We start from the raw sequence: 25,271 nt of genomic DNA, 5'->3' as shown, positions 1-25,271 counted from the left end.
TGCTGTTTGCAGATTTTGTTGATCAATTTACCAATGTTGGTTAAGATGAATCTGTTGAAAAATGTCTTTATTTTTATCTTATTAAAATTCTGATGCTTGAAATATCAGTAGTGAACTTTTACTGCATTAACTGACTGTAAAAATGAAACATAAAAATATGGTTTATTACAAAAATTAATCTGCAACTAAGAAGAATTCTGCTATACAATATATTAATCAACAATTTATTTTCACATGAAGGTTAATATTCAATTAAGCCAAATTAATATGCAGTATTAAGACAATTAACCTACAAGTAAGAAGAAATATCATATACAGTGATTCATTCAAACTTTTTTTCAATTGATATGGATCGTTTGTATACTCGGGCAATATTATATGCAGTATTAAACAAAAATGACAGTTAATCTATTTAGCATAGCCAGATGAAAATATTACAAAAAAGTAACAGTTTCCATAAATTAAAACAAAAACCAAGTCAGCATTCATAGATAATGCACAGCAAATAACTCTTGTCTCTTGTTCAATAAAAGTAAAATAACAGGAAACAAATAACTCTAAAATAATATCAATGTTGGCATATAAACTGGTTCATAGGAGTCTTCAGACATTTGATTCAATCTTCACTTTCTTTGAAGGTTTTGTTCCTGAAAGTTTAGTAGTTCCATAAGGTTGACATTCAGAATCTCCAGCATCAAGAGTAACGGGACTTCCTTTAGATGGAGTATTGGTCACAACTTTATCAGGATCATTTTCTCCGTATGCAGACAATGACTCCTGGAATAAAAAAAATAACAGTAAGTACTAAGAAAATGATGTCATTTACTTCTTATTTTTCAGGCAACATTAACATACAATGGAATCATCGACACGATCAACGACTAGGTTTTGGGTTAAAGGTTTGCTATCCCCCTGCAGATCAGACATTGAGATGAAGATTAAGATACAAATATTCATAAAAGTCCTATGTATATGTTCACACAAAAAATGCCCTACTTCATTAGTAATATAATCTTTCTCAATCTCCTTGACAAATTCTTCATCATAAGAAAGTTTCCAAACAGATGCTTGGCCAAATGTTGGCTGAACTTTAGCCCTGAATGCCATTTTTTTTACCAAGAAGCATGTCAAGTTCATCGAGATATATCATAGGGTCGTCGTCACCTTCCTACACATTAAATTTAATGTAAGTACAACACTTATACAAATAAATATTATAATAGATAATGAATTAAACTTAACCTCAAGCATTGCTTTATAAATACTATCAGCAGACTTTCCAATAATGTCGGCACAGTCAGTGTCCCAAAACACAAAGCGAAATTTTGATTCACCACATATATGTCAACTCGATACCTTTTAGAAAAATGCATAGCAAAAAACTATTAGAACTTTAAAAATATTGAAGAATGGCAAATGAATTAAACTAAAGAACAATTGAAAAATACAACCTTGGTATGGCATGTTCTACATTCTGACCACATGAACATTTGTATGGATTTTTCACATCAGATGCCTTTAAAGAACATTTAGTACATCCATAATAAAACCAACCATGTTTTGAGACAAAAAACTTTTGAGTTGTTCCAACAGTAACACATAACATGTCCTAAGATACAATAAGTTAAATATTAATATATGCAACAATCTAACATAAAATCATCTATATTCCAAGTTAAATATTAATATATGCAACAGTCTAACATAAAATCATCTATATAAAACAATATTGAGCTTACTTTTTGAAATTTTCCATAACCACTTACCTGTTTCACCTTGCAGAGGTCACTCAGAGATATACATTTGGCCTTATGGACGAAACTTTCAACTGGGGTGAATTGAGAGGCACCAGACCAAAGAGACACACCCTTTGAAGACTGCGAAGGCTTTTCAGTCTGCTCATTTGCAGGTAACCTGCAACATTGTACCAAAATTAATGTAAAGGATAATAATTTTTAAGGGAACTTATTATACTGGAAGAAGATAACAATTTGTATCTACTTTGATAAATACTCAGTTATCTCTGGAATGTCTTCGTTAATAAGCTATTTAGATCCACTCCATCCATTTGAGACTGAAATAGATAAAAATTAAAGTATCAAATTAACTACAGACAGATATCACAGCTTAATAATAGGATTTTGTTGATACACACCTTGTGATTCCTTTATCATTACATGAGTTAGTACAATTACAATAGCACCACTGTTTTTTTCATCATGGTAGAAATCCAAAAAATTTGTTCCGTAGCTCTCCCATAATGTGCAGTTAACGATGACACCTCTGTAGAAACAAATATAAAAAGATCAATATGATAATAATCGTCTACTTAAATAGAAGAAATTTGAAATCTGATAAGTTACTTCAAGTCTTTAAGACTCAATGAAACAAATGACTTTTTTCCAGAATTGTTATATTGAAAATTGTTGATTTCCTGAACTACACCAATAATATCTACAAAACAGAGTGAAAGAGTAAGTTAAAATCAACTTCTGTAATAATATAATAAATTGTAGTAGGAAGAAAATAAATGACCTAATATATTTACCTTCGAGTCAGTTCATCTCACTATTGCCTCCAAGAATATCAGTAAAGTCTTTGAAAAAAAATCTTTTGGGAGGAAGGTTCTGAATATCAACTTCCTTCACAGTCGTACCACCAATAAACACAAACTTCTTGTCATGATCACAAAGCTTCCACTGAAAATCGTTATCATAAACAGTTCCATTGTTGATTATGCAAGACATGTTTTCACGTATTCGTTCTTTCCATTTCGGTGTATGGTCAGAACGAATCAAAACTTGTATCCTATCACCCTGTTCATGACAAACAACAACAATATCATAACTGAAAAATATAATAAGCTACGAAACGATTTGAGAGAATACGAAGCATTACCAATGCGTCCATTATAACCATCTCCATATGCTCATTACCCTTGCTGTTGATAACACTCCATAGATCAACAACTCGAACGGCCAATCTCCAAGTTTCCTTTGAATCGTTAACATCCTTAATGGGGGTAAATTTTCGACTCATGTTCTGTTTAGAAACAAAATAGAAGACAAAAAATATCAGTATTCAGTTAAAGAGATGAAGAACGGAAATAGGGGAAGGAGAAACGAAAAATACCGGTCAAGTGTTGATTGAAAAAGGCAAGTGGAAGGTGGAAGAGTTTATACATGCAAGGTGGAAGAGTTTGTACGAATATATAGCTCTATAGTGAAAAAAAAATGAAAGGGTAGGGTTTATTTAATATGAATGTTCAATGTAATGAGAGCATAGAACGTAGTGCAGCTTTTTTCATATTCCAATAAAGAAGTTTTGCATTAAATTAGTTGTTGAAATGTAATCATGATTAGATGTGTAATTACTCTCAGGGGTATGTAAAACCATCTTAAATTGATTGTGATTAGGATAATCAAGGAATTTTGGTGGTAATCGATTTTTATATATTAAAGTAGATATCTAAACAGCTGTATCCATTATTGTTCAATGCCCTTAAACTAACTAAGAAATCATAAAAAATATAAATAATTCAAATTCAATTACGACAAAATTAAAATGTTTCAAATATCTTTAATCATCAAATTACAAACATAACTATTCCCATAATAATTAAAAAAATAATATTAATTTATTAAATAAAATATGACCTAATCAATATAATTAGAGTCATTTCTAAGATTTTAATTTTTTATTAAATTTCTTTTTTCCAAATAAAATTATATCATTCATAAAATTGATATTGATTCTCGAAATGTTAACCATATGATATGGTTAACCAAAAAAAGTCACCAAAAATTGATATGATTAACCAAAAAAAGTCACCAAAAATGATATGATTATATTCCTTATAATTTTTTTTCCAAATATGATTATATTAAACAAAAGAAAATTTAATGAATTAAATGGGCCTCACATCCGGAGTGGATTGAACTTGAATATGTAAGGATGTTTTTTAATTGAGAAATCTACGTGCCATCCCCCAATTAGACATGTCACCCCCATAGGATATACTTTTACCATTATACTCTTGTTTAAAGTTATTAATTTTCAAAAAATTAGCGTTTTTTTTTTATCAGAAATTTGGGGGGTGTACCGTAAATTTCGAAAATTTCCTAATTTTTTAAAATTTCTATGAGTTTTACCAGAAATTTCAAAAATATACCGGAAATTTTGAAAAAATTACCGAAATTTTCGGTATTTTTATAAAAAAAAATAAAAAATTGGACAACCATAAATTTGAAATTGGACTACAAAAAAAATATACCAAAAATTTCATTTTTCACCCCACTAACTTGTTCAAGGGTAATTTTAGAATATCAAAATGTGGGGGTGGTATGTATATTTCTCTTTTTAATTCAAACAATATTTTTGGTGACTTTTGCATTTTTTTTTTGCAATGATGTGGGTTGCTTGATTGTTTAACTACTAGAGGAAAAAAAACTCATTTTCTTCATTTTCATCATCTTCCTCCGTATATTGTTTCCAACAATTCATTAAGGAGTTATAGGATTCCCATTTTTGTTCAGCATCCTAGTCAATCCTTGACTATCATTTTCGAACATCAAATCCAAAAAAACAACAATCAATCGCAATTTTAATGGCTTTTTTTAAAGCCATCGTTTCCTACACTATAGGGTCATCGTCTTCCTTTATGAACTTCGTGCAAGTCGTTATGATTTCTCACTCGTCGTTCTTGAAATAACTCAAAGGCCCCATTTTCCTTTCGTATCCGGACATGCATCAATGTTACATTTAATCCAAACTAGATAAGGAGGTTCCCACTTGGTGTTGGAGTTGTTGTTGATTTTGTTCGCGATTTGAGAGGAGTTGGCCTCGGCCTCTTCCTTCCTAAGATTGTTCACTTTGCATGGTTTCGGACTTTGTATGTGACTCTATAATCTAACTTATATCATTTTCTGAGTTATTTCTACCATTATCTTTTGTGTTTCTAATCATTTCCTTCATGTTATTGTGTGAGGAGTTTTTACGGTTTTCACATCTTCAATAGGGATTCTTGTTGGGCTCGTCCTTGTTCTTTTCTTTGGAAAAATAATCTTTATTCTGAGTTTTTCCTTTGTTCCTCATTTTTAGTATATCAAATTTCTAACAATTTTTTGTTTGTTAATAATTCTCTCTTGCACGTCTTTGTTAGCTAGGTGATCGTTCACTTTCGAATGAGTATCTTCATTTTTGTGTTGTTTTCTTTTAGACATGTTTTTCATTCATGTCTTCATAAAGGTGTTTATTTTCCTGGGTTTCCTTGTAAATATTTACAATCCCCTTATTTTGATTAATATTCATGCCTTTATCAAGTTGATTGTTCTTTGTTTTGTTTTACATGTACCTTGAGTTACATCTCGTTGTTGGACTTTAGAGTTTTGTTATCTTTCATGTATTTGTGTTGTTGATCTTTGTATTGGTGTAGAACTTTTTATTTCTAGATATTGTCGTTGTGTTATCCTCCAGGTGATTATTATTGAATTCCATATTACCTTCATCTTCATTGTTTATATTTGCTTTGTTGATTTATTTTTTTCTCATGCAAGCATCTTTATTGATGTTACTGTATTCCTTCTAGTTGTTCTAAATGATAAAGTTTGTCTTCAGGTTGTTGTAAGGTAGGTCTATAACACCATCGTTATTTTTATTTTTGTTTTCTTGTTTGATTGGTTTGTTGGGCTTGACATAGTTGTTGAATTGAGGTTAGTTGAGACCCAAACCAGACTTGTAATGCCCATATGCAGTTCATAAAATAGTGGTCGATGGAATCTATTTTAGAGTTACATCTAGGGCATAAAGGGTCAGATGTAATGCCTTTTTTAGAAAGATTTTCTTTAGTAGGAATGATGTTGTTAATTATTCTCCATGTGAGCATTTTTTGGTGTAGTTTGAGATTTTCATATCTTATTCCGAACCATTTTATTTTTCTTCCTATATGAACTTTCTATATCATCATCTTTTTGCCAATTCTTGATGCAAAGGTACCCTGTTTTCATAGTGTAATGACCATTGTTAGAGGTCATCCAACTAGAAAAGTCATATTTCTCTCTGTTAATTAAGGGAATTTGTAGGATTGCCTCCCTGTTAGTAGGAAGGAAAAGATTATTCTTAATGTTAAGATTCCAACAATTGTTTTCCTCTTAAATGAGGTCCTTGACTTCATTTATCCTTGTTTCCAATGGTTTACATGTTAGGAGTTCAAATCCACACTTATTTAGAATCCAAATGCCGTTCCAAACATTGATTTTATCACTTTTTCCTACATACCAACAAATTCCTTTCTTTTATGATCCATCTGTTGTGTTGGAAGCTTCTTCAAGTATAGCTAGGATTGTTTCCCCTTTTTACCTGCAGAAAGTCACACTTATGGTAGTTTTCGCTTTTAGGACTCTGGCCACCAGAGTGTTAGGATTATCGTGAATTCTTCAACTTTCTTAGCAAGAAAGGCTTCAATAAAATATCTAATGGATTAGAAACTCAAGTCTCCTTCATTTTTTCGTATGCATATATCAAACCATTTCATCCACTGAATTTTCTTGTCTTTATCGTTATCATCCCGTCAAAACATACATCTTCATGCAAATGGATTTAGGGATAAAAATGAGGTCATCATGTAGGTGGGGATGACTTGTGCAGCTACTTTAATAAGGGTAGCACGACCAACATGTGATAGTTTATGTCTTTTCCACTCCCTTGAGTCTTTGTCTAACTTTGTCAATAATGAAATTGAGAGTCTCGACTTTAAAGGGGCCGATTTAGGTAAGGAGCCTAAGATAGGTTTGAATACTATTGATGAGGATGTTGATCTAATTATTAAACTTCTCATTCTTGTTAGAAGCTACATTTTTTTTACTGAACATCATCTTAAATTTTTGAAAGTTAATATTTTGACTTGAAGCCTCTTGGTATATATTTAAGATATTGAGTAAGATATTTGCTTCTTATTCCCCAGCCTTATAGAATATCAAGTTATCATCTTTAAAGAAAGGATGAGTGATGTTAAGGGCATTTCTAACAATAGAAATACCATTAATTTGGTTATTATTTTGAGCTAAGTTTAACATGTTAGGTAAACATCAGCACAAATGAAAAACATATAAGGGGATTGAGAGTCTCCTTGTTTGATACTTATAATATGCATAAAAGGATCGGTAGGATAACACTACTATAAATAATATATTTTATGACAAAGTTTTCACTTCACCCAACAAAAAACTCAGGCTTTAATTTAGGGCGGGCCACATTTTAATTTTTAGTAGAAAAAAAGTGCAATCTATTCCCTAGGCTGATACACATAACCGAAGGAAAAACTAACTAAAGGACATACTTAGAATCCCAACAACTATAGTTTATAATTTTATTTCTTTTATAATGGAACCATTCTTTTTTATTTGAATATTATCTCATCTATTCCTCGGTTAGACTACCAACTAAGGAGAGAGATAACTCAGTTTTGTCTATAAGAACATTCGTTCATTATGTTTTTCCCTAATCTAACTCGTCTGGTGTCGCTCCACATAAAGACTTCTATGTAAAACATTGTTGATCAAGAGAAAAACATTTAATGTAACGACTCTCAATTAATGACATCTCGTGAAGATTCTTCATTTGCTTCGGTTAACAGACATCCTAAAAGTATTCACGGCTAAGCACTCATTCTACGGTATGAACAAGGGTTTTAGAGGTAATTGTTCTAGGTCGTCTGTAAGACCCATGACAAAATCCCCAAGAGCGAATTCCAAGTAGAAAGATGCACGAAACAAGTAAACATACACTTCGTCCGTGAATATATCAATCACTGTCAAATTCAATCAGATAGTTGTTCGTACACAGTGTTTTATCTCGCGCGAACGATTTCAAATTCATTCTCACCCACATATTACTTCTCATTTTTTTTACTAATTTAAGCGTTGGAGTGCTAACTTTGTAGATCTTTCCTTCTCCATAACATCGAGAGTATTGTTCCACCGTAGTGTGAGACAACTCTACTATTTCATCTTCTATTTTCCATCTAACAGAACAACTCTTGATCATTAAAATAATACAAATATATTTAATAACAAACTTTAATTATAAATTATTAAGTAGAATAACTAAAGAGAATTATTCTTGAACTACGTTGAATATATATATATATATATATATATATATATATATATATATATATATATATATATATATATATATATATATATATATATATATATATATATATATATATATATATATATATATATATATATACACATACCATTCTAGAAATATATTGGTGTAAGCATATACCGACAGCTAGCGCCCACGGTTTTTGATTAGGGTGAAATTCTTGCACAGGTTATTTTCCAAAAAGCATGGAGGCTGGAGCAAGTTCCTAGTAGTGGAGATATACTATGCTGTAATTCTTGAGGGTGACAAAAAGTGTCCTACTTTACCAACGTTTGAAACTTCGACAAATATTTCTTACTTTACCTATTTTCTTTTCATTCTTATCTTATCCATCATAGTATTAACTAGTGGGTGTTGATTTCATTAATTTATTATCATCCATTTAATCTATCCAAGCATATATTAAAACAAAACAGAATTAGATTCCATTTATAATTAACATGGAAAATTCGTCTATTTATTCTGTTAATTTATTAGATCATTTTAAGTAAATTTATAATATTCTTATAATATAAAATAATAATAATAATAATAATAATAATAATAATAATAATAATAATAATAATAAGTAATATTTTAACTAAAAAGCATTTGGTTAAGATGATAAGAAATTTCGTCTATATTTTTAAATTCAAAATCAGTCATAATCACAATATATATAGTCACAACAGTAGAAGATGATTATTTACTAAATGGTTGATTATGATTAGGATTGGAAATGAGTCGAGTCGAACTCGCCTCAGTTTAATTCGATTTGTTAAGAACTGGCCGAGTTCGAGTTCGTGACAAACTTTTTTTCCAGCTCAAACTCGACTCGTTACGAATTGGTTGAGTTCGAGTTCGAGTTTGAATTCATCACGAACTTTTTCTCAGCTCAAACTCGACTTGTTAAAAGTTCACGAACATCTCGGTTCAACTCGTTAGGTTTATCTCGTTTATTTTACGGACTTAAAAATAATTTTTTAAAGTTTATATATATATATATATATATATATATATATATATATATATATATATATATATATATATATATATATATATATATAAAATAAAAGTTATAAGATTAGAAATACGATGTTAATTTTATTTGTAGAAATATTTTGCTCACTTGAGAATATAAATTATCATTTTAAACTGTTAGATTAAAAGAAAATATGATACTTAAATTTAGAGCAAATTTTTAAATTTACTCTTAAAGACAATATAATATAACTCATATATAATTGAATTGACTCATGAATCTAACGGGTCGGACTATGTATAGTTTAAGTTCAGCTCATTTAATTAACGAATTTAGTTTTTAGCTCATATTCAGCTCATTTGGTTCATGAACCTAATTTAACGATTTAATTTACGAATCGAAATTTCGAATTATTTTCGAGTTAGTTTGATTTATTGTTAGCCCTAATTATGATGATGGATATTAGTCCAGAATTATAACTCCAATGAAAGTTTTAAACAAATTTCTTTAATACTATATTTCCTCTTCCATAAAATTCACATGACAGGTATGTTTTAAATAAATGTCTTTAACACTATATTTCCTTTGTATAATGTTTAAGGAAACTTTAATCCTATCTTTTAAGCAAAATGGCTATGGCATCTCCTTAATGAAGAAGAATACCAACATGTATTTTCTCTAGTCTTTAGATTTTATTTAATTTCTCAACATTGCCTCTTTAAGTCAATCTTTTAAACATAAATTAAAGTATCTTCTTCAAATCGTAAAATATACTGGTAAGTTTTGTAAATATGTATGCAATTTGTTTTTAATAAACAATAATTAATTATCTTTTTTTTTTTTACAACTAATCTCAAATCTTTTGAAATTAAATATTAATATATTTGGAACGTTTATAAAAAAAAAAAAAAATACTTAGTAAAATAGACAACTTGTAATTTAAGTATATCTTTGAAGAACTACTCTACTTCTAATGCATTATTTCTAAAATTCTTCTTATTCACTAATTTGAGTATCACAACCGGTTGTTATTGTATATTTTGCTTTAATGGTAGAAAGCGTGAAAACATGTTGTTTCTTCGAAGATAATAAAATTACATTATTGCCCAAGTGAAATGTGTTCCCTAACATGTTTTTTATTGTTTCAAACTCAATCACTATTTATGAGTCCAAAAAACTCCACATAAGTTTACCTTTGACATAACAAATAATTTTGTTATCTCCTTGCAAATGGATAACACACGGTCCTTGCGTGAACTTGCTAAACAAAATCAGCTCCATATACTATATGCGATATAGAGAAATAAAAATTCTATTTTATTGTTTAACAACCTCAATACCTACCAAGGAAATCTAACATTAGGTCCAAATTTGTCATTTTAAAATAACTTATCATACCCTCTCTAAAATTTGAAGCCATCCTCTAATTATTGTCCATATAAATAAGATTATCAACATATATCAAACAATACAAACATCTCTAGATTGACAAATTTAATATATAAAGTGCGCTCAAATGAAAATATACAAAAACCATGCTATATAAAATTAGAATAGGTATTTTTTATACTAAACTCTTGGTGTCTACTTTAAGCCATATAAATATTTCTGCAATTCATAGATTTTATCTTTGTTTTCTCTGATGACATATCTTATAGGATGCTCAACATATACTTTTTTTTTCCTTCAAATTACCATTAAGAATACTCAATATTTATACTATCCTTCTAATTATTATTTAATCAATAATACTCATATTTAATTTTACGAGATACATTTAAAATATTTATTAATTAATTCAATTATATAAATGGAAATAAGTTATAAATATTTTTATAAACAGGAAAAAGTCTATTATTGACACAATTATTTTTATAAACGGTAATAATTAAGTTATAAATATTTTTATAAATAGGAAAAAGTCAATTGTTGATTTATTTTTATAAACGGGAAAAGGTTACAAATATCTTTATAAACAGGAAATAGTCAACTGTTGATACAAGTATTTTTATAAACGGGAATAAGTTACAAATTTTTTTATAAACGGGAAAAAGTCTAACATTGATACAATTACTTTTATAAACGGGAATAAGTTACAAATACTTTTATAAATGGGAAAAAGTCTATCGTTGATATTTTTATAAACGGGAAGAAGTTACAAATATTTTTATAATTACGGAAAAAGTCAACTATTGATACAATTATTTTTATAAACGGGAATAAATTACAAATATTTTTATAAACGAGAAAAAGTCTACCGTTGATACAATTATTTTTATAAACGGAAATAAGTTATAAATATTTTTATGAATGGACACACAGTTTTTAAAACCTTGCACCCGCCCTACAAAACCATGGGTGCGGAGCATGGAGGACATTGCATGTTTTATGATTGGGAAAAATTCAATTGTTGATAGAATTATGTCTCTGTGTGAAGTGTACTACACCATATACTCATATATTCTTCAACATAATTTCTATGTATATCATGATAACAACTATAACCTAATAAATTAAATTAATATTTATATGATAATCATCATTTAAGATATTATTTTCTCTTAATTTATATACATTTTTTAACGATAATTTTTTAATATTTATATCGATTTTTTCGCGACCCGTGCGAACGCACGGGTCCTTTACTAGTTTTATATAAAATTAGAATAAGTATTTTTTATACCAAACTCTTGGTGTCTGCTTCAACCCATATAAATATTTCTGCAATTCACAGACTTTATCTTTGTTTTCTCTAATGACATATCTTGTAGGATGCTCAACATACACTTCTTTTTCCAAATTACTATTAAGAAATGAAGACTTAACATCCATTTGATGTACTTTCCAATTATTTTGAACAGAGATTGAAATAAACGTTTGAATTGTATCTGACCTTGCAATAGGAAAAAAATCCCTAGAATTAATTAATAAATGATTCTTTTGCTTGTGTCCTTTTTCCACCAATCTCGTTTTAAAACGACCATTCTCACCACTGAGTTTGTACTTTGTATTCTTTTATTTTGTATATTTCATTCTTCCATAACTTTTCTTTAATTTTCATCATTTGTTATTTGTTCAAAAGTAACTATCTCACAATATGCAATTAAAGCAAAGTCGATAGTATCTTCATCAAATGGGTCATTATTATTTCCTAAAAAACAATCTTGCAATTTGGTTAGTAATATATGTGACCCCTGTTGCCTCTTAAATGTTTTAGGATCATTAGTCATAGAATTAAGTTCATTCTCCTAATTGAGAACACCTAGGAAAATGAAAATAAACACATATGTTTCCTCCTAGCGACATTCATGGGGGACATTTTCTATTTAAAAGGAAAAGAAACGGTAAATATGAAGAGATAAGAAAAACCTAATTGAGAACATCTACGAAATTTAAAATTATGCAAATACTCGTCAATTTCCTTCTAAACCACCGCGAAATATTAAATAAGTTTGGAGTAAAATCATATTCAAGGATGTTACAACTGAAATAAACAAAATTAAACAGTCATTTTGTCATGCTTTCTGAGGAAAAAGACGCGTTATTCAATAAACCATATTTAACACCGCGGAAATAATTTTAAACTCTGAATAACATAAATCAACCATTATCAATACTAAACCACCAATCACAAATCAATTAAACATAATCCAAAACAAGAGTTTGTCAATTAACTCTAAAACAAGCGTTCTCCAGTGTTACAGGACCAGAGCATGACACTGACGCGAAGACTAAATGGACTAGCCTATAAGCTATCCTCACCAAGCACAAATGAAGCTAACTCCTCAATCTGAAAAATGGTCAATAGTAAGGGTGAGACAGATCACAATTAAACTATATTATAAGTTCAAAACGACAAAAAATCATAAGCAGATTATTCACCCAACTGCAACATATTTAGATTTTCAGATTATTTACCAACCAGTTACGAAAATACAATCAAATACATCACCACGAAATAACACTGGAAATCTTCCAATCATGTTATAACGACGCATATGCAAATGCACTGACACTATGCATGTGGTATCAATCATCATGGGATTAACCCATCAAACCGATCCAACCATCACCGGGATATGGCCCTGCCAACACTAATTCCACACAATGGGAATTATGCCTCCAATGATCCAAACGTCACCGGGATTCAGCCACCAAATGATTATGAATGCATGCAAAACATATAGCATACTCACCATCACACCGATTACGATGAACAAAGTCATCCCATTATACTCACCGATATCACACCGAATTCAGTATGTTCATGTTCAACACCATTCAACAATCAAATTATACATATTCGCAACAATTACAACATTCATATCACAACCATATTCTCAGAACATCACCACATCTATTACATTTATCAAACACACATCCGATATACAACGTACCATAAAAAATTAAAATCGGGATTTAAAAATAAAATTGAGCCACTTCCCATTACACCATTTTATTATATAAAATATTTAATTATCTTTACAACGCTCAAAACGGCGCTTAAAACGGATATATGGTTTGTAAGATATGAGTTTTTAAAATAATTTTTCAAAAAGTGTCAGGTGTAATCGGTTACAGCAAGGAGCGTACCCGGTTACGTCTTTACGTAACTCTATTCGCTATTTTCAAAACGCAGCTGTAATCGGTTACTACATGGAGGGTAACCGGTTACAGTACCTAAAAATGCCCAATTTCCTTATTTTTCAACGCGGTAACCGATTATAGCCCCGTTGTTACCCGGTTACAGCGTACCCAGTAGCAGAAAATCATATTTTTTACAGCACCTTTCCATCTCCAATCCAAACCAATTCGTACCAAAACGATTATAACACCAAAACAGCTCTAAATTCAATATCCTACCATATTTCTAACACACTTAGGGGTCATTCAACATCAAACATATTCCCAATTCATTCAATTACACCAAAATCAATCAATTGTTCTAAATCTCCCAAAACCCCAAAACCTAACATACATTCAATTGAACTAAACAACCTACACAATCAATCCTATCATCTTTAAATTGATAATATAGGCTAAATGGATTAGTCACCTCTTACCTTAGCCAAAGTTCTTGAATGCTCTTCTCTTCTTCCTCTTGCTCTTTCACGTTCTTCTCTTCTTATCCTCTTTTTGCTTTCTATTTTTCTTTCTTTTCCCAAATTTTCTTCTTTTATGAAAAATAGAATTTAGTTTAGTAAAAGGCTTAACAATTAACATCTCCCCTTTACGAATCACCACACTGGCCCAATTACTCCATTTTCATATTCTCTCCAATATTTCAATAAAATGCCAATTAATCCAAATAGTTAATTTAAATTTCAATTAAATTAAATAATGGAAATTATGGTGTGTTACATTAATGTCAAGGTGTTTATGTTTTTTGAATTATAGGGAAAGTGAATGAAGAAAACCACCTTCACAAAGTGCATACTTTGGTTATGGTTTGTGTTGCTATGGAGAAACAATACAAGAAGTATAAAGCAACAAAAAGTAGAACACAAAGCGCATCTTTGGCTATTGTGGAAGCTTCATCCGCCTAGTATTTTATTCTTCATAGCATTACAACGTAGATCAACTTCTGTTTATTCCTTAAATCTTTTCAATAAAAGGTACATTTGTAAAATATTTTATGTTGTATTGTGTTGTGGTATGTTGTTGTTGTAGTATAGTTGTATGTTGTTGTATGTTGTTGTTGTTGTTGCTGTTGTTGTTGTTGTGTTTTTTATAAATGTTGTTGTTGTTTATTAATGTTCTCAAAACAAGAACAAAACATTACTAAGTCACAAGAAAAAGATTCTTGTGACTTAACAATCTTTTATTCTTTAATTTCTTAAGCAGATTGATAGAAAATCGAGCTAAGTTTATTATATTGTATGTATATTGTTTGTTTCACTAACCCTAAGGTATTAATTTAAATTGATTTAAAAACTTATAATCTGAAAATTAAGTTATATTTGAAAATCAACTTAGATCAATCAATATTTTTCTAATTACAGTTGCCTCGTAATTCATCTCTTGCCTTTTAACATATAGAATGTGGTTCAATGACCTAAATCCTTCATGGCATACATTTCTTCTCTTATAGTTTATTTTGAATATGATCAATTTATTGGCTAAGTCTGCCTCGTTATCGTCACTTATTATCATGATTGTTACAATGATAAGTCATTGTCACAATCATCATGATAGTGACGATGATGAGGCAGACTTAACTAATATATTGATGTTATTCAAAATAAACTAGAAAAGAAAGAATCAATGCTATGAAGGACTTAGGCCATTGAACTATATTCTATATGTTAAACAACAAGATATGAGTAATGACGTGCATACGATTCGAAAAACAGTGGTTTGTTTAAGTTGTTTTTCAAGAAGAGTTTAATATTCAGATTATTTTCTTCTTCATCATTTTGAATGTTTGTATTTGTTTAGTGAGGTGTATGGAAAAACAAGTAATCTACATATTATATAATAAACTCAAGGTATTTTCCACAATAGTTATCTATTGTAACAGTAATGGAATGTTAATTATATTTTAAATAAATCGTTGTTGTTGGGTTTCGAATTCATTTCCTAAATATATATCACAATGGTTGTTCAGAGTAACAGTTGTGATAGGTAGCACGCGTCATGCCTTATTATCACGGTCGTGCGACCATGGTGATCGACCGTGGTGATACGCATCATACATACAACCACCCCTTACATCACAACGGTTGGTCAGGCGTTATGGTATCCTTTTTCCAACTGTTATGGTATGACTTTTCCGTAGTAGTGAACCATCAACATTCATTTCTCAATTGCATAAAATCAGGAAAACATTACAATTTTAGGAATTCAATGTTACTTATTAAACAAGTTTACTGAAACCATTGTTTCTCATGCACCAACATTTGTCACGAATGTGTTTTGATATAAAAGAATGTGTACCGGTATAACAACAAACATCATTAATACACAACCATTACCTCCATATTTTCCTCTATCTATTATCAATTTTCTTATCTTTTAATATCAATAGCTACAACATGAAATTGTATGCATTCCATTTCGATTGATAGTTTTTTAATTATTAGTCTATTCGAACAAGTGTCATAATATATTTCTATCATCCTTTTACTTATTACACTATAATTTATCAAAAGTATTTTAATATTAAGGATTTAGTGTTAATTAGTATTTTAAAAATAAAATTAATGTTTGAAATAATTATAGATATATCCAGAGGTTCAACCTCTCTTTGTTGATCGGTATTACAATTAATTGAAAAAAAATCCTAAAAAATAGTAAACAATGAAGACACTCACCATGTCATCCTCTATTGATAATGATCTTGAACATCCTCTTATAATAAGTGGATAGAAAGTAATTAAAAGTACTATAATCTGAAAGACGGTGTTAGTGTTTAACTTACATATTTCGACAATAACATTTATTCAATACAAGGCTTCATAAATCTTTCAACATTTCAATTAATTTCAAGATTTCATAGTCAGAATCTATTTTATCCTGATGTTTTTGAATTTAAAAATGCTCTTAGATCAATTAACATATCATCACCTAAATTAGTTAAATTTCTCATTTATATGATTTACGTTTTATTTATCATGCCTCCTTTATTTTTGTTGAGAAAATAACAAGCATAGAGAAAAAGAGGAACAAAATAGCAACAAAAGAGATTAACGTGGAAACTCAAAAACCGGAGAAAAAACTACGACCGTTGTCAAATGACAACCAGAGAATAACACTATGTGAACATTGTTATAACACATAGAATACCCTCAACCACCCCAAGGCCCCAATACACCTGCACTCTCCAAAGAAAATATTTAACTACCCCTCACAACACTCTAAAACAAGAGTATAAGAGAAATTACAAAGAGTCAAATATAAGCTTAAAGTGCTTTTGACTGGTACATCTTGTAAAGAAAAATTTGAATCCTATATATAGCATTGGACTCACTCTTCCTTCACAAAAATAAGCGATATGGGACTCTTTCAACATACATATATTTTTAACCAAACCCAACAATCTCCATCTTGATTGAAAATAATACATTAACTTTCATTGTCTTCACCGATAATCATACTCCACCATAAAGAGTATAGTCACTTGAAGCTATACCACTCCAAGATTTTTCACACTGTCTTCACCGACAATAATGGTTTTAAAAACTATCGTAGTCCACCTAAAGAAGAGTATTATTCACTTGAAATTAAACCACTTCAATAATTTTCACATGCTGAAAACCAGGTTGAAATTTTATGGTGCAACTTCCATGTTGGTAGGAAAATCTTCAACCATCGACATAATCTCACAACACATTTTGCATCAACGCCCGTGTGTTAATCCGCTAGCAATAACTCTTCCTTTTCCTTGACAGCAAAAATGTCATGAGGACACACTTCTCAATTTCAAATAAGATCATCATCTCTCATAACGAGCGAGACATTGAAAGCATTTGACTCAGAGTCCTTCTTTGACGCTACCCCATCAGGACATATATACTTTATATGTCCAATCTTTCCATATTTCCAATATTTCACACCCGTTTCACTGTTTTTATTCACATGAGGCCTTCCTCTAGCAATCAACATTGAGTTTGATGAAGTATTATCCTCACCCTTCAATCTTCTTTCTTCAGAAATAATTTTACTAGCAAATTATTCATAACTCAGAGTTTCCTTCCCATATATCAAAACAGGTTTAATATGCTTATAGGAAGATGGAAGAGACCATATGAGTCTCAAAGATTTATCTTAATCATCAATCTTGACTCCAATAGTTTCTAATTCAGAAACATTACCATTTAGAATACTTAGATGATCAGATACTTTTGTATGTTCATCCATACGCAAGCTATGAAACTCCTCCTTTATAACAAGCGATTTGATATACTCTTTCCTTGATATAGCCCTTCAAGTTTCTCCCAAAGATCTTTGGCTGACGACGTACCAAGAACATTCGTATGAATATTCTTAGCCAAAGACATATGAATTGTACTCGAAGCTCTCAAACCCTATTCCTCCCACTTTTCCTTGTCCATGTTGGAAATGTTTCCTTTCAACGCCTTGTGTAATCCTAACTGTATCAAAACATCATTGACTTGAATTTTCCATAAGCCAAATTGATTCTTACATCAAATTTCTCTAAGTCAATCTTCATTGCACTTGAAAACTTGACATTGCAGCCAAAACCTTTTCTGCAACAAAATAAAATTTCCCAACCAACACAGAGTATAAAATTTATTTTCTGATGTGGAAGATCAGACAAAATTGCAACCACACAACATACTAAAATTTATACCCTACCAAACCAAGGTTCTTGATACCATTGGTTGGAAAAATAACAAGCATAGAGAAAAAGATGAACAAAATAACAACATAAGAGATTAACGTGAAAACTCCAAAAACGGAGAAAAATCCACGACCGTTGTCAAATGACAACCAAAGAATAACATTATGTGAAAATTGTTACAACACATAGACTAACCTCAACCACCCCAAGACACCAATACACCTGCACTCTCCAAAGAAAATATTTAACTACCCTTCACAACACTATAAAGTAAGAGTATAAGAGAAAATATAAAAACTCAAATATAAGTTTATTGTGCTTTTGATAGTACATCTTGTAAAGAAAAACTTGAATCCTACATATAACTTTGGACTCACTCTTCCTCCACAAAAATAAGCGATGTGAGACTTCTTCAACATATATATTTTCAACCAAATCCAACAATTTTATCATAGAATTCTTTTTTTAATTACAAAAGCTACAACAGAATTTTGTTTCATTCCTTCTACTTCATGATTTTCATTATCTTCTCTTATATGGGGATAATGTTAAAATAAATTATTACAATACTAAAAACTAAATGAAGTTCTTTGTGAAATGGCCATTTGGATTGGTTGCATTTTGCAAAACAACAACATGGAAGAAGTGTTCAAAGTGTTCAAGTTGACATAGCTTGCTAAAGTTGTATGGTGATGCATATATAAGGTACACAAGTTAGACACGATGTCCCAATATGTTACTCGGCATCTGGGCCTTGTGGATCAGGACTTAACTGTCGCGTTTTGAAAGAATCATTAATCAAATATTATATCATATTTTATTGTTATTAAGTTAACAATATGATTATATGATTTGTTGGACAACTTTGTAGATAAAATCAAATTTAAAGAGATTTAAATTTGAATTTGTAACAAACCAAATTATATATTTTTGTTGGAGATATTTAAGGATCAAATTAATTATCCAACATAATCTGCTATATTTTTGGACGAAATCAAATCTCAAATCCATGAAGAAAAACTCAAAAGAATTGCTAAATAAGGATGACACAACTAGCTTTGGAATTCAAGAATTCAAGTATTTATTGAATATTTTTAGAGTACAAGGTTTTATGTATTGTATTTCACGCTAAGGTCCTAATAGGATTAGTGTAAAATCTATATGTTCACCTCTATTTTAGTAACTTGGCATAGAAGGTTTGTTCGGTTAAGTTGTAAAATTTAACATCTTTCAACAAGTTGATTGAAGTTGATCACTAGGGTTTAGTGGTTGTAATCTTCTATCACGAGGCGTGTGATAGAGGAAGAAAGTGGTGGATTCTCAGATTTACGGGGGGCTCTAAATAAAAAGTTATTGGATAGTGTTAGAAAGAAACATTGAACAATATGAGTTTGTTGTTGCTTGTAAGTCTAAATGTATTAAGCTACTAATAGTAAATTTCTTTTCTTTGTGTTGTGAATTCAACCCTCTTTATATGTGTGATTTCACCGAATTGGATTATTAATTTTTTGTGTTATTTACTGTTTTTCAACTCCATCAATTTGCACAACTCAATCTGTTATATCTATGTTAATTTTAGTATATCTTGTCGAACCTATTGTCGAAACATTGTTTTATACATCTATCTCCTCGTGGAGAATAGAATTTTACTAAAGATCAATCCAAAACCAAATTAACTTACTAACTTACGAGTAAAACGACTTATATGAATCCAACGGTTTTCAACCTAAAAACAAAATAAAGTTTAAGATTGACATCCATACACTTTACCACAAGTGTTATGTTTTTAAAATAAGGATGTGACTATGATATTTGATCATCAACTTACCTACCGTAATTTCTTCTATTATTTTATTGTCATGTTTTCCATGTTATTTTTAATTAAAAAATTCAACACAAGCTACATTATATAATGAATTACTTAGATTATTTTATGCTTCAACGCATTATAAAGTAATTAATATTAATAAATTTTTAAAATCACTATATCACTTGAACTATTTCACTAATGTTATAAATGGGTCTTTTAAAACAAAAATATATAAGTATTGCAGATTAATAATAAATTTATTAAACATATTAAATTAGTATATCATATCAAATTTTTAATTAACAACTTTATTTCTCATCAACTACACTATAAGAAGAGGCAGCGGTTATACACGAATATGTTACTAGTATATATATGATAAATAATTTGAACAAATTTTTTTTTTTTCCCTTAAAATTCCTTAGAGTTCTGGGGTATGCAGGTTGACATGCAACTAAATTAATTAAACCAATTGTACATTAACTTTCAATTTAATTAATTACTCAAATCTAATTGTACATTTTGTCTGTTCTCCGATATTAAACTGCATTGGAACAACAAACAAACTACATATAATTTTCAAATTGTTAGTATTTGTTTGTGCTAGATTCTCAGTCTAAATATAAATTGTTTAAACATGTCAATGGGCCGTATGATGACTAAGTGCATGCACCATTTACTTCACTTAATAATCTAATGCATATAGTTTATTATAAATAACGATGATAGTACTGCATTTTAGATTACTAAATTCTCCTTTATCTATGAAGAATATAATAAAATTTTTCAATGTAGTACTAAATTTCCGGTAAAATATTCTAATGCATCACAATATTCCGGTAAAATATTTTAGCGAGTACAACTAACACAAAAAATTTAGAAATTTCTTTACCCACCTCCCTCTTTTCTTGGTCACCTCTGGTGAAAAACCCAAAATATCCTCACTTCGGAAATGCATTTCCGAAACGCTTATTTTTTTTTTAAAATTTGTCTTATTTCGGAAATGCACCTCCGAAAATACGAAAAAAAGGTGTTTTCGGAGATGCATTTCCGAAAACACCCCCTTTTTTTGAGTTTTCGGAACTGCATTTCCGAAAATACCTTTTTTTTGGGAGGGGGTGTCTTCGGATATACACTTCCGAATTTTTTTTGGGAGGGGAGTGTTTTCGGATATACACTTCCGAAATATTCCAAGACCAAATTGGTTTTGGAATGTTTCGAATATACACTTCCGAAAGAATTCAATAATTATTAAAAAACTAAAATCAAGGTGAATCAATACAATTAATAGGTATAAAATTTCCTAAACAATTTTAAAGTTAAAAATTATTTTACTAACTTATATAAATCAAAAACATCTTAATTTCATAAGTAAATTTTGAATTATTTAAAATTAAATATAATATATAAATATAAATATAATATATATTATAAATTAAAACACTCATTGTTTTAATTTTTATAATTATTATATAAATGTATAAATATATTTATAATTAATATATAATAATTATTATATAAATATATAATAATTTTTATAAATATATAATAATTATTATAATTATTATATAAATATATAAATATATAAATTAAAACACTCATTTTTTTTAATTATTTTTGTAAATATATAAATATATAATAATTATTATAAATATATAAATATATAAATATATAAATAAAAAATTATAAAATGAAATTATTTTAATTATTTTAATTAAAATTATTTTAAATTTTAAAATATGAATCAAAATAGAAATATATAATAATTATTATTCATAACTAATAAATTATATCAAAATATATAATTATTATTATTCATTACTCATAAATTATATCAAATTTATGATAATTGAATTAATTAATATCCTAAAATTAATTTTTGGGATTTTTTTAGATTTTTTTTTGTTGTTTCGGAGATGCATCTCCGAATTAGTCAAAATCCTAATTTTTGGGATTTTTTCGGAAATGCACTTCCGAAGTTTGGAAAAATTTAGAAAAAAAATATTTCGGAAATGCATTTCCGAAGCGGGGTAAAATGGGGTTTTCGCTGGGGGTGACCCCCATAGGGAGGTGGGTAAAGAAAAAATCAAAAATTTTGCTACAGGCAAAATTATTTTTCCAGTATAGATTAAATTTTTTTCAATGTATCACACAATTTTAGTTTAAAAAACCATCATATTTTACACCATCTACCCAATATATTTTTTTGCAATATTTTTCTTATAACATTAGTTTGCTTAATATTCCCTCCGTTCTTTTTTAAGTGTCGTTTTAGCAAAAAGCTCTTCAACTAAGATAGTGGATTATTAGAGTTACTTTCTCTATTATACCCTTGTTTATTTTTCTCTTTCCTAATAAATTTAATCATACACTCTCTTTTTCCAATAATTAATTGAAAAATTTAATGTGGAGTTATTGAGAAAATAAGGGTATAAATGACAAATTATAACATTAAATTATAAAACGACACTTAAATAGGAACAAAAAAATCTTCTAAAATGACACTTAAAAAGAAACGGAGGGAGTAGTAATTAGATTCTTTTATTTGTATTTTTAGTTCTTAATATGCTTTCACTTATATATTTTATCTTACTTATAATTATGTCTCCTTTTATTTTAGAATTGAGGGAACTCCAGGGATAGGTTAAAAGGTTAACTTTGATATCCAATAATATAAATATATATTATCAAAGATTAGAATAGAGTAAAATCACAATTTTTTCAAAAATATATATCAAAATTAATTTTTATAAAAAAAACTATTTAAAATAGGTATAAATTTAAGTGATTTTAAAATTTTTAACATTTTAAAAAACTTATGAATAAAGTGATATACTTAAAATACATTTTTAAAAATTTATTTGAAACTTTTAAAAAGGAATTATACATTTATAAAAAAATAAAAACATATAAAAAAAATAAATGAAACTAACTGTCAGCCCACATTTTTTCCTTGCACTATAAAAAGTCATTTTATAGATGAAATGCGTATGATTATCATATCGTAGAATTAGAAAAAAAAATTTAAATAACCAGGTTTGATAAAAAAAATACGAAAAAAACCATGTTTTCGGGGTATTTACCAAAGTGTCTAGGTTTGGGATATCAGAATACTGAATGCGCCAAATGAAATGGCGTATAAGTGTAAATTTTGGGTGCATGCGCCAAATGAATTGGCATGCCCTAAAATCCAATATGTTTGCGCCAAATGGAATGGTGCATAAGTCTAGGGTTTTTGCCCTAGAAGCCAAACCATTTGGCGCCTTAGTTCTAGGGCTTTTTTTTTTTCTTTTTTTTTTCATTTTTTTTTAATTCATTTTAGTTGAATATATTAAACTTAAATTTTTTTTTTATTTTATTTGTTATGATATTTACAGAAATAAATTTGTAAAATATTTTTTTCGCCTTATAAATGTAATGCAGAAAACGAAAATCAAAATGGTAACATCGATTACAATATAATTTAAGAACTAAACATCGATTACAATATAATTTAAAAACTAAACATCGGTTACAATTAATTTCAGAAACGATACCAAAGATTAATGAAAAATACAACAACATGATCAATGACGTCCATCACCAAGATAGCCATCCGTTCCGCAACCTGGTCTTGTAATGACACGTTTACCGCGATCGTTGATTCCGCCGCGAATATTGACACCGCCTCTTTCCCTAGCTCTACCCCTACCCCTGCCCCTTTGTGCTTCTTGTTGGGTTTGTGTCACGGGGGCTGGTACTGGGATGTCGCGTGGATCGCTGTCTATGAATTCGTCGACGCCCCCATAATTATCCGGAAAACCGCTGTTGTAAAGTCGGCTACCCATTCCCTCAAATGTGTTTATTCGTGGTGGTGGAGTGGGGTGGGAAAAGACCTCCGGTTCATAGCATCCCGCAGCACTAGAACTACCTTGGTTAAAGCCGAATTGGTTTGTAGGTGTTGCGTAGCCGGAGGGGGCGCCACGGTGAGAGGATTCACCATGAGGACCATCGTCGGGACTAAGATGAAGGCTAGATGAACCGGGAGTTAGGTTTTGGCCGAATCCCCTTGAGGACCCAACAAATGTTGCAAATCCGAATGGTTGTGAGTGGGTCTGATATTGGTCCGAGGAAGGATGGCGGTCTTTATACCCTTGTAATGGTTGAGATTGGGATTGGAACATATTTGATTGGCGGATGTTGCGTGCGGAACGGGATGGAGTACTGAAAATATTTTGTTGTTGTTGCTGGATTTGTTGTTGTTCCTGGAGTTGTTGTTGTCGTTGCTGTTGTAGGAGTTGTTGTTGGCGGTGTTGCAGGCTTTGTTGTTGTCGCTGCTGAAGTCGTTGTTGTTGCCGGAGTTGTTGTTGTTCTTGTTGTTGTTGTTGTGGTTCTTCTTCCGGTTGTTGTTGTTGTGGCAAGATGTAGTTCTGTGCACGGGGATCATTCAAATAGAATGGAGCTGCAAGAAACAGGTTAGGGGTTGTGGCTGTACGATACCAACTCATGTACTCAGGAGAAGGTTTCATTTCATGGTCACTAACGGGGAAGTTTAGGACATACTGGCGACGGTTCTTCCACATCTGGCGATGATCGGGTGCAAAATCCTTCCAGTTTTGGTGTGTCCATTGATGGTTCACTCTTTTTAGGTGCCACACTCCCAAGTCAACAGGAGGGTCGGGTATCCGTTGACGCATCCCAAATTGAAGCATCACCCGGTCACTTTGATGCATTTCTATTATGTTGTACCGGATTAAGCAGCATTTTGTCGTCCAGATTTCTGCATCCTGAGCTCTAGGCTCATACTCACACTCGAGATACGGTCGCCATATGAACTGGATGCATGAGATTTATACATTACTTCGGGAAATTTTTTTTAAGGAAAATACTTATAAAAAAGAAGAAAAGAATTAGAGATAATACTTGATGGGGTCCAAGGTGATCAATTAGCGAGCGGTACATTGTGATATTTGACCGCGGATTACGTGTGAAGTCCATTTTTTTCACACAATATCTACAACAAAAAAATAATGATTTAGTTAGAA

The 25,271-nt window shown here is 30.0% G+C and overlaps 1 protein-coding gene across 1 annotated transcript; it reads right to left on the bottom strand.

Annotated features, from left to right (window-relative positions):
- Nucleotides 1-603: 603 nt before the first annotated feature.
- Nucleotides 604-24,410, bottom strand: LOC131624378 (uncharacterized). Its single transcript, XM_058895330.1, has 11 exons — nucleotides 24,123-24,410; nucleotides 2,899-3,042; nucleotides 2,570-2,816; nucleotides 2,364-2,454; nucleotides 2,125-2,283; nucleotides 1,767-1,914; nucleotides 1,452-1,609; nucleotides 1,243-1,356; nucleotides 997-1,096; nucleotides 856-912; nucleotides 604-777 (listed from the first exon to the last, which is right to left on the bottom strand). Exons 1-11 carry the CDS (start codon nucleotides 24,408-24,410, stop codon nucleotides 604-606), a joined length of 1,680 nt encoding a protein of 559 aa, XP_058751313.1.
- Between the last annotated feature and the right edge of the window lie 861 nt (nucleotides 24,411-25,271).

This window comes from Vicia villosa, unplaced genomic scaffold (assembly GCF_029867415.1).
Source record: "Vicia villosa cultivar HV-30 ecotype Madison, WI unplaced genomic scaffold, Vvil1.0 ctg.000114F_1_1, whole genome shotgun sequence".
In the NCBI taxonomy this organism is placed as follows: Eukaryota; Viridiplantae; Streptophyta; class Magnoliopsida; order Fabales; family Fabaceae; genus Vicia; species Vicia villosa.
This window is presented reverse-complemented; position numbering and strand designations above follow the sequence as displayed.